The sequence below is a fragment of the Vanacampus margaritifer genome, chromosome 4, assembly GCF_051991255.1.
Source record: "Vanacampus margaritifer isolate UIUO_Vmar chromosome 4, RoL_Vmar_1.0, whole genome shotgun sequence".
Taxonomy (NCBI): domain Eukaryota; kingdom Metazoa; phylum Chordata; class Actinopteri; order Syngnathiformes; family Syngnathidae; genus Vanacampus; species Vanacampus margaritifer.
The window spans coordinates 28,580,124-28,593,915 of NC_135435.1; the positions used below are offsets into that span (position 1 = coordinate 28,580,124).

Below are 13,792 nucleotides of genomic sequence, written 5' to 3' on the forward strand. Positions count from 1 at the left end.
AAATGAAAAAGTCTTTTGATGATATCTTAACACATTAGCGTCTTGTTAGTGTGTTCCGCGGGGTAAGGCAAGTGTCCTCCCCTCCTCGATCCTCCTCCTAAGCAAATTGTAGGGGGTCCAAGCTGTTACCCACCATGGTGCTCAGCTCCCCGACAGTCACTCTCTCCACACGTTTGCAGAGAATGGAGGGAATTTCTCTGGATCTGGAGGAATTCTTGGCTTTGAAATGAGGAGTTTTTGGTGACAGGGAAATTGCCTTCTTGTATAGGGACAAACCTGAAGGCCAGGAAAGATTGAAACAGTTGAATCACAACGTGGGCTAGCGTGACTGTGTACGTAGCCTTTCAACCTGTTTGGATGATGTTGAGTCTTTTGCCACGTCTTCCTCCCATTTTTTCTGGCGAACCGTTTGTCCATCTTGTTCTTGTAGCAGAGTTTCAGGTCTTGAGTTTCAGCTAAATTTTTAGCTCTATCAAAAAATGTCTATATTTTAAAGGTAAAAAAAAAAAAAGGTTCTAGCGCTGTTTTTTGGGGGTCTGTTTTCTTCCAGCACAAAATGACACATACAGACGCTCCCCAACTTACGAACGAGTTACGTTCCGAGCGATCGTTCGTAAGGTGAATTTGTTCGTAAGTTGCTTCAGTGCTATATTTTGTATTATAATTTATGTTTAAAGAGAATACGTACAGTACTGTACTACGTATGTTAGAGAGAGAGAGAGCGAGAGACACACACAGTATGTACATGTACGTAAAAAGATAAATAAAATGAAGTTTAACTTACTTTTGGAAGATGTACTCGATGCTTAAGGATTTGATGGAGGAGGAGGAGGAAGAGGAGGATTTTATATCATGAGAGGTTCTTCGTCGTCGCTGGAATGGGCTTCAAAAGTTACTTCCTCCTCCGTAACTTCAATGTAGGAAGAAGTTAAGGGTCGAGGAGAAGAAGTTGAGGGTTGATGAGCATCTTCCTTGGAGGATTTACTAGAAACTGGCCGAAAGAAGCGATCTAACGACGATTGCACAGTTTTCTTCTTTTTTTCATCATAAATGATGCGGTAGCACTGTATGGCATCATTCAATTGATTTGCAACCTTTGTGCAACGTTCAATATTTGGGTCTTGCTGCCCGAAGAGTGCGATGGCTTTATCTATGAGCGACAGGCGTTTCTTCTTCTTCCTCCTCCTCGACACGTTACTGAGCCTCCAATGCTGGGTGAGCTCTCACAGCGCCAAGCGTCGGTATTAGCGGCGGAAAGAATTACTACAGTACTCGGGAAAAAGGTGCGCAGTACAAAATCTAACTTACAGCATCTCTTTCCGAACATTTTTTGGCATGCGCGCAGACATGTTCGTATGTACCGTTGTTCGTAACTCGAATGTTCGTAAGTAGGGGAGCGTCTGTATAAGCAGATAGAGTCATTGAGTAAAATGTTCGTTTCTCACCCTCTAAGGATATCCACAGAGTCATTATTGCACACTTGAATGGTTTTTCTATTGGACTTATTTGCTTTTAGTTCTTGTCTCTATTTTGGCTTCTAGAATATAAAATGATGGTCTAAGAACCCAAGAACGGGTTTTGAGATTTATGATACAATTTCTAAGCATTTTATATGATTTTTTAAACTAATCGTTGTGTGTGTTTATTTATTGATTCAAATTGAAATAAGAATTGATGAACATTTCTGCACCGTTCCAGAATACATTTACGGGATTATTAATCACTCTACAGTAGAGCTGGGGTTGTTATCGTTTGTACTATTATCGTGAACCATCTTGGATTTTAAATGCTAATAAATTTGGTGTCGCAGAAACAATCCCAAACATTACAACAAACGAATCTAATGTTAGAACTCATTTCCCATGAACATCGCCATCCCGCTGTGTCGACACATTCTCCTTTCACGTTCACGCGCACAACACTTTCATACCTGATTTGTTCATACAAGTCACAGCAAGGTAGGATCCGGTCATCTCCACTCTCCAAATGTCTCCGTGGTGGGACGAGAAGAGTTCACCAAGGGGTGAATCTTTTCTTGCTTGAATGTGCTGTGTGAGAAAGAGATGAGGTGACTCTAACCATTGCACATTGATTCCCTTGACATTTGCATGTAGCATATATGTGCAATGGATTATTAAAAATCTGGTGCACAGAATAATGGGCACGGCCGAGATTGAAGAGATAGATCTTGTCTTATCATTTTATTATTATGCCAGAGTCTCTTCGCCTCATGTATCAACCACTGGAGACACACGTCTATTAGCGTCTGACTTGTGTGATACCACTTCCCGTTGGTGCTGCTCACGATATCCTGGAAAGCGATTCCTCCGCGGTGCCTCGAGGCTGATGCTTTGCCTTTCAAATTTGTGTCTTTTGTTTAGGGTTTCGGCAGGGCTGCTTTTTAAAGCGCACAGCTCACGTCGCCCTCCAGTAGCCAATGGGAATGCTTAGTAGCATCTGGAATTTCTCTTTCTCTCTCTTTCTATGGTCTCTCTCTCCTCCTCTCTTTCTCCCTTTCTCTCTCTCTCTTTCTCTCTCTCTTTCCCTCACTATCTTACTTTCTTTCTCTCTCTTCCCCCCACTTGATCCCCCTCTCCCTTTCTCTCTCTCTCCCCCTCACTTCCTGTCTCCCTTTCTTTCTCTCCCCCTTGCTCCCTGTCTGTTTTTCTCCCAATCTCTCTCTCCCTTGCTCCCTATCTCCCTTTCTATCTCTCTCTCTCCCCTCACTCCATCTCCCTGTCTCTCGCTCTCCCTCTTCCCCTCGCTCCCTGTCTCTCTCCCTCTCTTTCTCTCTCCCTTGCTCCCTCTCTCCATTTCTCTCTCTCTCCCTCTCTCCCTGTCTCTCTTTCTCCCTCCCTCTCTCTCTCTCCCCTACCTGATCCCTCTCTCCCTGTCTCTCTTTCTCTTTCTCTCTCTTTCTATGGTCTCTCTCTCCTACTCTCTTTCTCCCTTTCTCTCTCTCTTTCCCTCACTATATTACTTTCTTTCTCTCTCTTCCTCTCTCTCTCTCTTCCCCCCACTTGATCCCCCTCTCCCTTTCTCTCTCTCTCTCTCCCCCCTCACTTCCTGTCTCCCTTTCTTTCTTTCCCCCTTGCTCCCTGTCTGTCTTTCTCCCAATTTCTCTCTCCCTTTCTCCCTATCTCCCTTTCTATCTCTATCTCTCTCCCCTCACTCCATCTCCCTTTCTCTCTCTCCCTCTTCCCCACGCTCCCTGTCTCTCTCCCTCTCTTTCTCCCCTTCTCTCTCCCTTGCTCCCTCTCTCTATTTCTCTCTCTCTCCCTTTCTCTCTCTCTCTCTCTCCCCCCCTCACTTCCTGTCTCCCTTTCTTTCTCTCCCCCTTGCTCCCTGTCTCTTTCTCCCAATCTCTCTCTCCCTTGCTCCCTATCTCCCTTTCTATCTCTCTCTCTCTCCCCTCACTCCATCTCCCTTTCTCTCTCCCCTCACTCCATCTCCCTTTCTCTCTCTCTCCCTCTTCCCCACGCTCCCTGTCTCTCTCCCTCTCTTTCTCTCTCCCTTGCTCCCTCTCTCTATTTCTCTCTCTCTCCCTCTCTCCCTGTCTCTCTTTCTCCCTCCCTCTCTTTCTCTCTCTCTCCCTCTCCCCCTCGCTCCCTGTCTCTCTCTCACCCACCTGATCCCTCTTTCTCTCTCTCCCTCCCCCTCCACTTTCTTGCCACTGTGGCAATAGTGGTTCTCACTCGAGAGACTGGGGTTGAATGAGTGCTCAGCCCAGCCAGCCCATAATTTCTTTGTTGACCTTCAGAGTTCAGTCCACGTTTTTCTTATTCAACGACACCAGTCCAAACCCTGAACGTGTTCATGGCATCTAAGTTATGCGTCTATGTGAGCCATTCGAAGTCTTCCACACCAAAGTCATCCTACGATGTCTTTCTGGACTTTGCTTTGAAATCATCCGAATAATGACATTGGTCCAGCAACGTGTTCCTATTTATGCTGGTTAATAAATCTCAACCTATTCAACTGTTCACATTTGTGTTCATAATTGAATTTTCTCATAAATATTAGGCTTGGGCCAGCTGGTCCTAATTAGCATGAGTAAATGGGCATCAATGCCAATACAAGGGCATGGAACTGGAGTGTTGTGCACACACAAGCACACAAATTGAAGATGGAATGTTCATAGATTATTATTGTACATTTTTGGTATTGAAACGTGGGTTGTTTGATACCGTGGTGACTTCACAACTGGGTAGTTGTGTTTCAAGGGTCAGTACAGACTTTCGCTTTCATACTGAAAACTCTCATCTGGAACCAGAGAATTACAGTTGAAATAAGCTTCAACGGGATGTTGGACAGATTCTTGTCTTGCCCTTGAGCAAGCAACCCGCCAGGCTTTAGGTACAGTCATCGTCTGCACATCCCATCACTCTGGCATCTCTTCTTCCATGTGTGTAGTTTGGTAGTGTGCATCAAAATGCAAAATTTCCCTTTCAAGGTTATAAAATGTAAATTAAATTCAATGAAAAATAGATAGTTAGATGTGTACGTAAATTTAAATAGTATATACATTTGGTACATGATGTACATGTTAATCGTGTCAAAGTCAAATTATATCCAACGCATTGATTTAATAAATAAATGTATGTGCTGTTTACTATAGAGTGTGTGCAAGTTGTTGTTTTTTTCTCCCCCAGGCTTACACGCTGCTCCCCTTTGAGAGCATGGCTTGAGCCTTGTTTTTTTTTTTCCTCCCCCTTCCTCGCGTCTTCCCTTCTTATCTAAGATCTCGTGCGCTGATAAGCGTTTACCGACAGGCCCTTTCTTTCTTCTCTCCCTATGTTGGACTTTTTTTTTTGATGTTTCTTGGACGGGTTGAGCCTGTTAAGTCAATTTTGTTGCTCAGTTGCTCAGATCCATTCATTCAAAGATAAAAACAATTTTTTTTTTTTTAAATAGTTGTAGATGTTAGTCAGTTTATGGTCCGGTAGCTGGTTTTTGATAACAAACTTTTGTAATAAACCCATTGAAACCAGACCGTTGCATTTTAACACCTTAATTTGACCGTTTTTGGTATTTTAAAAGTTGGATTAAGACAGACAGGATTTCCTGTTAGAAGCCAATTTATTCTTGATTGTATAAGTCACGTTTTTCTTCCATCCATGTCATTTAAAATATTGACTTCTGTAGGGTGATGTATCAAATTCAGTCTCCTAACAACATATAATTAACAACTGAAGAAAAAGAAGTAATGAAAGCAAGTCGATTTCCTACAAGAAATCCTAAAGAAGTCAATATGTTAAAGGGAAAAAAAAAGTGTTGGTGCCTCTGAAAACTGTGAAGGCTCTGTAGAAAACAACACCAACACAAATTAAACTAACAATTAATCTTGGTCAGACCAAAATTGAATAAAATTCAACAATATGAATGAATCCGACCTGGTCTTCTTTCATTTTCCTTTCTTTCAAGTCAGGAGTCATTTGTATCACGGTGAGACGTACAAACTGCTCTTTGCCAGATGTCAACGAGGCATCACAGTTGAAGGGCAAACATCAAGAGAATTGAGAATGAAACAAGCTGGAAAGAAGGGCGTAGGAGTAAATGCAGGGTCCGTTACTGTCTGTCAATTTTTTTACTGTAGCTTATAGCCTACAGTGTGCAGCATGAGCTGAATGAAGAACACTTATTATTTTTCCTCTAATGACCGGCTCCCGGTGGAGCAGCGCTCTGAACAAAAATGGGCATTCCACAGGGCGATGGAGGGGGTGTGGGGGGGTTGTGATGTCAACCCGCTCGCACTGTCTGACTTTTGATTAGGTTTTGTGACTGGTGATTTTATGGTCATCCTCAGTTAAATTATGCCGAGTCCAGGCTGACCCAGCTTGAGGGATGTCACTGCGAGAAGACCTGCAGTGCCAACGGCCTCGTCTACAGGGATAAGGAGCTGTGGGTGGAGCCGGAAAATTGCAGGAACTGTGCATGTAAGGTGAGTGCTACTCTTGTCCTAATTAATGATCAAACCCTTGATTCCTATTTAACACAACACTGCGTTAGGTGTTGTAAACCTTGCTGGAAGTCATTTCAAAATGTATTGCTAAAGGTACTTTCCTTTAGTATTTCCTCTCTACCAGACCGGATGCCATTGCTGCCTCCGAGCCTGATAATCACCCCCTAATTAGCTGCTCGCACGCATGCTCGCCAGACTTTGAAATGTGTTGAATCAGGCCATCTACAGCCCTTGGGAATTGGACTTACTGTATCACAACACAGCAAGCACTGGAGAGAGTTTAGTTGGTGTGCTCCTCTCTATGTGCCATTAAGTGATATCGGTGCTATCCTGGGGAACTATTTCCAATGACTCATGACATTAAGAAGCATCTGCAAGGAGAGATGAGCTTCAAAACTCATGTCAGTCCTCCAGGGCCTCCGTATCAGCGGACCACTTGGTGTCATTATGTATCCTCCAGCACTCAACTATGAATTCGTTCACAGATTGTATATTTATACCAGAATAGACAATTCATTAGGGGGTGCTAATTCAATCCGATTAAAGCTCTGCACACTAGAAATTGTACTCATTGATATTTAATCATACATAATAACTATTTTATTTTGTATGGGTAGAAAATAAAACAAAAAAAACATAACTTTTGAAGTCTTACTTGACAAATGAATAAATAAAGACACTCTGTGATAAACCAAACCTTTTTTACTCCCATGATCTACCGTTTTGTGTGTGTGTGTTTTTTTTTTCATGGGGTAGAAGCAGGGATTGCATCCCCGCCGCGAGCACGTCTCAGATTTGGGCAGCGTAAAGCGCTACCAGTGAGCTAAAATTCTGGGCCGCCAACCCAGCTAAGAACCTTATTAGAACACCCAGGAATAGAGAGATGTTAAAGCTAACCTACTTGTTTTCTTTTAGAAAAAGAAAATATTTTCAAAAAATATATAACAAGAATAACACGACACACGCACAAAACCCGCATTTTCCCCCCACCAGACCCCTCGTGATAAGGCCTAGATACACCAGTCCGATGTCGGCCAAATGTGACCGACGCCTACCCCCTCTGTTATCAGCCCAGACGTCGGCACGTAAATACACACCACACCGACCCCGACTATTCCGTACCTTCAGCGCATGCGCGAGAAGTAATTCCCCTCCATACCATTGGCGGCGGTAGTCATTATGCCTCAAGATAACCGGAAACCTCTGCGGGGGCGGGATATAAAAATGTAAACATGCATACCGGTTACTTTTACCAATTACAAACAGTTGCTATACTTCTCAAATATAAAAGTAAATCCTACCTGCTATATCCAGTCGGGTCCCCATGTCATGCCATAGTTTGGCTTTCATACCGTTGTCGGCATACCCTTTAACTCTTTGACTGCCAAAAACGTTAAATAACGTTTCGTAAAATCCTATGGAGGAGTGCCAAAGACGTTAAAAGACGTTTTTTTCAAAACAGGTGAAACTAACCATTTTCTATTGTTGATTACTCAAAAACGGAATAAGGTAGAAACAAACTTTTTTTTTTCTGATGGAAGATGAGAGTCCAATCTTGTTTTGGCAGTATGTGTGTTTCCATAGTCCAAACACATCATTTTCTATGGACCTTGAAAGATCAGTCAAAATGCTTAAAATTGGCTGGCACCCACGGCATCCCTTTTCTGAAAACGTCTGGCAGTCAAAGAGTTAACGGCAATATCATACAATGCCGATCCCTCTTGAACCAAAGAGACAAAGTCATCTTCCCGATCTTCTGTCCAGACAGACATTGTACCTTCAAATGCGGAGGGTACAGCAGGGTGACGATGCGCAAAATGAGCCTCTTCTTGCCCCGTGCTCTGATTCGGTAGCTAACAGCCAATCACGGTGATCAAATGCCCCGATGCCCGACGCCGATTCAACATGTACAATTTGCTGGAGACGCTCTCCCAACGTATTCCAACTCGATCCGACAGTAATTTATACACTGCTCAGACGGCGCATGCCGTCGGCCAAACGCTGTCCGACTCCCGACGTCTGATTTGTGTATCTAGGACTATAGACTTGGGAGCAGTCCGCGGTCTACAAGTCGCGGTAACAACACGATACACTCCACCTCTCATTGGTCGTGCAATGAAAACCAGACATTTTCATGAATTTATAACCCTACCCCTGGAGTGCAAAAATGGAAAAGTATGATTAACTGTGTTTTTTGAAAGGATAATTTTTTCCTGTACTTGTCATTAGACTAGAACTTGTTACACTCCAAGCCCTAATGAAATAAATTGTGCATTCCCCCATGTTGAGAAACTTAACAGGTTCCTTTATCCTTTGTCGCAGTAATGATAACCTTTAATGATTGGAAATTGGGCATCAGACGGGATACAAAGGGTGGCACAAAATTAGTATGTGCTGTAGCAACGTTGCTGCCAGTTAACCCATTAAGGCAGACGTGGGCAATCTCGGTCCTCGAGGGCCGAAGTCCTGCAGGTTTTGGAGGTTTCTCACTTCCAACACAAGCTGATTCCAATCAACAGGATTGTTATCAGGCTTATGCAGAGCTTGCTGATGAGCTGATCATATATCAGCTGTGTTGGAAAAGGGCAACATGCAAAACCTGCAGGACTCCGGCCCTCGATGCCCACCTCTGCATTAAGGCCTAAAGAGCCTGACAAAACATGCCTCTAAAACCTATGGGTGACTTTTGAGTTTTCCTGGAAGTTCAACAATATTAAAAATAATTGATATCTCAGCTCCTGAAGCAGATATAAATATAATTCCAAAAACATTTAGAGCTTAGACCTCTTATTATTATAAACCTTCAATATATATATATATGTATATATATATATATATATATATATATATATTTTTTTTTTAAATCAACAAACAAATGTCGCATCTGTACGGAAGTATTGCATTCAAAAAAAAAAGTCCTGTTTTTCCTGACAAACTTTTGGGGGAGCTTTGTTTTTTTTAGTATTTTTTTTCTGTTTTATTGAATATTTTTTCTCTATTTTTTTGAGTAATTTTTTTGTGTTTTAAAAAAATATATATTTTCTTCTGTTTTTCTGAATAATTTTTTTCAGTTTTTCTGAGTATTTTTTTGAAGGGTTTTCCCTCAGAGATTAGAGAACAAACCACAATACAGTATACACATTCATTCCTTTATTGAGAGCCAGTAAGTAAACATGACCATCTTTTTGCATATGGAGATATGCGGGAAAGTGTCTGCTTCCGCTATTAGCGAGTCACTTGGAGTTCAGAGGTAAAAAAAAAATAAAAAATTACTCCAAAAAACAGAACACCAGCTCTGTTTCTCGGAATAATTTTTTTTCCTGTTTTTTGGGAATAATTTCCCCCCCCCCCTGTTTTTTGGGAATAATTTTTCCTCCTGTTTGTCTGAATACTTTTTTTCAGCCTATTTTTTTGAATATTTTTTGGACAGAAAAAAAAATTCAGTAAAACAGAAAAAAATATTCAGAAAAACAGAAAATGAAAAAAAAAAAAACTCTCTAAATACCCACAATACTCTACAAAGCTCCCCCCAAAAATTAGTCCGAAAAACAGGAGTTGTTTTTTTTTTTTTCAAGTGAATGCAATACGCTTCCGTACATCTGCGGGTGTATAGCTCCAAATATATTTACCTTCAACACTGGAGCGCAGTTGTAATAATCTCGGGGGATCGGGGTAATTATTCCGTTCCGTTACAAATCCATCAACATTTTCAACATCCTCATTGTCTACAAACATATTTCTTAACAGTATGTCACTGTCCACTCGTTACACTGATTCGAATTCCTCCCGCGCCGTCGTGAATCACGTCATTTGTTTAATAACTCCCGCAAATCTACCTCAACCATGAACACTCGAATAAAATTCCAGGATATGCTATGAGACCCACGTCACCCTATCGTGCATATTCTTTTTTTTTTTTTTTTTCTGGAGAGCTCAGTATTGTTCATTCGGTAATTTTACCGATTTGACATGTCATCATCATTGCTCTCCTTTTTTTTTTTTTTTTTTGTATGTGGGTGAGTCTGTGTATGTGCGTGCGAGTGTGTGCCTATCGTGCATATTCTGATGCATTTCATCGGCTAAGAGACCAAGAATTGGTCAAAACACAACAAAATGTCATATCCGCTCTCTTTTGGTTTTAACGGTAGAAGCGCGGTCACGCGCTCCCGGCCTAAATGGGTTAAAGGTGGGTAGCATGTCCCAAGAAAACAAACAAGTTTTACTCATTTTGCCACCATGATTTGTACATTTATTTTTGTTTCCCTTGCAGAACGGTGTAGTAGAGTGCCGCAGGATTTTCTGTCCTCCTGCCAATTGCTCTGAGGACTCATTGCCGGTACATGTGGATGGGACTTGCTGCAAGAAATGCAGACGTGAGTACAGATCACAAATATAAGCTCACGCTTAATAAGTGGCGTAGCGAGATTGGTGGGGCCAATCTCGGCCCACCACGCTGAAGATTTTGATGAATGTGTGATCCTGTGGTGCAGATATTTGGTTCCGCCTTACTGCCATTTCCACACGGTCGCGTTACACTGGGGCACTTAGATGCCATATGTTCGCATGAGCCTCCACATCCATCTAAATATAAGTTGATGCTACTGAGCTGCATGCCGAATACCAACTAGTAAGTAAGTAAGCTTTATTTCTTTAGCGCTTTTCACGGACAGAAGTCACAAAGCGCCTCACAAAAAGAGGACAGCTTCGACAAAGCAATATAATATACCATGCCATAAAACAAAAACATACTATATATATATACAAACGTGTAAAATATATGTATATACAGCATAAATATAAGAGCAGTGAGGCAACCCTCCCCTCCAACAGAATAAAATACAAAACAATTTAGTAAAATGCAAATAAAAAAATATTAGTTCTAGAAAGCCTGATTAGAAAAGAAAGTTTTCAAATGTTTTTTTTTTTTTTTTTTTTTTAAAGTCTACACAATCCAGGGAACGCAGAAGGAGAGGGAGTTCATTCCAGAGACGTGGAGCGACTGCTTTAAAAGATCTGTCCTCTGGCGTTTTGGAACGCGTCAGAGGGTCCATGAGCAGGTTCTGCTTTGCAGACCTCGGGCTCCGTGCAGATGTGTATGGCTGGATTAGGCCAGTAATGTAACACGGAGCCTGTCCACGCAGAGCTCTAAAAATCAAGACCAGGGTTTTAAAACGTATTCTAAAAGCAACAGGGAGCCAATGCGGTGACTTCAAGATCGGCGTGATATGGCCTCTCCTGTTATAATAATATTGCGACATTCACCTTTAACGGAAATTTCAATTCTAGTTGTAGTTTTTATTATTATTATTTTTTTTTTAACTTTTCGTTAACTATAATAACTTTGTTTAACGAACTGTCAACATGGCCAAGATACCATCCTTGTCCAACACACTCATATAAAATAGGTTTGGATGTGTAATTTGTCCCTCCTCACTTGCCGTACTGTACGTGTGCAAGTCTAACCAGCGTCCAAATATTTACATATTTTACAGATATGTCCTATCATTACACAAAAAATACTCACAGATTCACTTAAAAAAAAAAAAAAAAAAGTCCATCAGTCAAACCAAATCACAACATTGTTTCTTTATATTTTTAATGTCTTAGTGGTGACAACCTCACTATTTCTAAAAAAAGCTCATTAAAATTCAAATTAAAGTGATTTTTTTTAGAGCGGGGGGCACAAGCATCTTGGTTGGTGGGAACTGGCCAACTGTAATTCAATTATAAAGAAGATGTGTTTGGTAAATGCTCAAAAATTCACGGACAGCGTTGCGTCTCGCTGTTGTGCAAAGCCGGCAATCCCTCATGCGTCGTCGTCTGCCTTTGAATAATTCCAGCTTCCTTTCTCTGTCGCTCGACGCGCTCACTCCCCCCTTCCCTTTTCCTCCCGTATGAACATCAGAACTCTAGCGCAGGCAAACAAGGGATTCTGTTCCAGAGTTGTGAGTGTGAGCTCCGTGGCCTCGCACCCGAGGGAGGAGCAAAGCAGGACTTCACATGATAGGCTTCATTTTCTATTTCTGCTTCATTGCTAGAGGAATATGTAGAAGCGGCTCTTCTGTTGTATTCTTAATGCACTTTCACCCCCCCGCCCCCTGCTTGGGTTCAACTCATTTTAGAGTTAACTGGCTGTGCTTGCCTTGAAACCATGTTTATGTGCAATCGTATGTTGTTCATTGTTATTTAACTTTTGACTGCCAGACGTTTTCAGAAAAGGGATGCTGTGGGTGCCAGCCGATTTTAAGCATTTTGACTGATCTTTCAAGGTCCATAGAAAATTATGTGTTTGGACTATGGAAACACACATACTGCCAAAACAAGATTGGACTCTCATCTTCCATCAGAAAAAAAAAGTTTGTTTCTACCTTCTTCCGTTTTTGAGTAATCAACAATAGAAAATGGTTAGTTTCACCTGTTTTGAAAAAAAAACGTCTTTTAACGTCTTTGGCACTCCTCCATAGGATTTTACGAAACGTTATTTAACGTTTTTGGCAGTCAAAGAGTTAAAGTACGGAGATATCATATGATGCCTGCCTTGATAGTGTTTTTTTTTCCCCCCCCCACAGCAAAATGCAGTTACACGGGGCAGGTCTTTTCCGAGGGTCAACGCTTTTTATCCAGGAGCTGCAGGGAATGCAAGGTAACTTCTATTTTTAACTTGCCATATACGCTCAACAGGCTGCATTTGGGTTGACTGCCTGCCTCGGACTCTTTGTTAGAATATTCATAAAGCCGGGACGTCTTTATTAGTTAGTTCTCCATCTGACTTGCGGTGGACTCAATCAGCTTCTCTTTGTTTTCCCAACGATCAGAAAGCCAGGTAATTAAAAAAAAAAAACGAATTAATGCAGAAATACAAAAGACCTCATTTGAACCGCTGCTTTATCACTGCGTGGATTATAATTGAAGACATTCTTCATGTTAGGTCAGAGGTGAGGTTTATTCACCGGGAGGCCATTTTTATCTGGAAAGACACATTTTTCCAGGACAAAACTGCCATCGTGGGTGCACACTTGCTTACAAGGCACCACATCCACGATTTAACCTTGAAGAGGCCAAGGATGTCATTTGAGTGTGCCAGTCGTCGTTTGGCGTTGCACAGCAACTATCTTGCCGTAAACAAACGACAACGATGACGAAGTCTTTGGGAGAATCTGAGCAGCCCAAAAAAACTGACATCGGCGCAAGAGAGAATTTGCCTCTTACTGAACTCATTCTTATTACACAGGACAATAGTGGCCTTGGTCAATCCTGTGTGGATTTTCTTTTGTCCAGCAAACCAATGAGACCCGCAACAGGGACTTTCTGATTACTATCTGGGGTGTAGAAGAATATGACAGCGAAAGAAGTTGTGAATCAGAGAAGCATCTTTGGGATTACGGCCGAGACGTTGGACCTTGAGCGATACAATGGTTTGTTCGGGACACGGTGGTTTTGTCCTCTTTGTGAGTGAGCAGGATACCGTCTTCCATCTGTAACCCTCGTTCTTCTCCCCGTGCCCACCTGTTTTCAAATCCAACCCCCCCAAGAAAAGCCCAATAACCGGACTGAATGACTGAAAATCTGCCCGTTGCGCTCCCGTCAGTTGTGATGAAGTGTTTTGAGAAAGTAGTCCTGACACATATAAGCAAGGCAGTTCCTGACACACCGGACCCGCTCCACTTGGCTTATCGTCAAAACCACTCCGCTATCTTCAGCACGGTCATACAAACAGTTCTCACCCAACTGATCAGTAATTTCCGATCAGAGCATCCTGATCAACTCGGAACTGCAACATACTGGACAGACGGCCTCCCCCAGTGTGCCATTAAAGCGTATCTGTGGAGT

General features: G+C 42.0%; 1 protein-coding gene across 1 annotated transcript in view; it reads left to right on the plus strand.

Annotated features, from left to right (window-relative positions):
• LOC144050785 (protein kinase C-binding protein NELL1-like) overlaps positions 1-13,792 on the plus strand; it is a 162,999-nt gene that overhangs the window by 59,820 nt on the left and 89,387 nt on the right. The window contains exons 8-10 of the mRNA XM_077564368.1: positions 5,807-5,941; positions 10,233-10,335; positions 12,532-12,605. Coding sequence (XP_077420494.1) covers positions 5,807-5,941; positions 10,233-10,335; positions 12,532-12,605 — 312 coding nt within the window. The remainder of the gene's footprint in view (positions 1-5,806; positions 5,942-10,232; positions 10,336-12,531; positions 12,606-13,792) is intronic.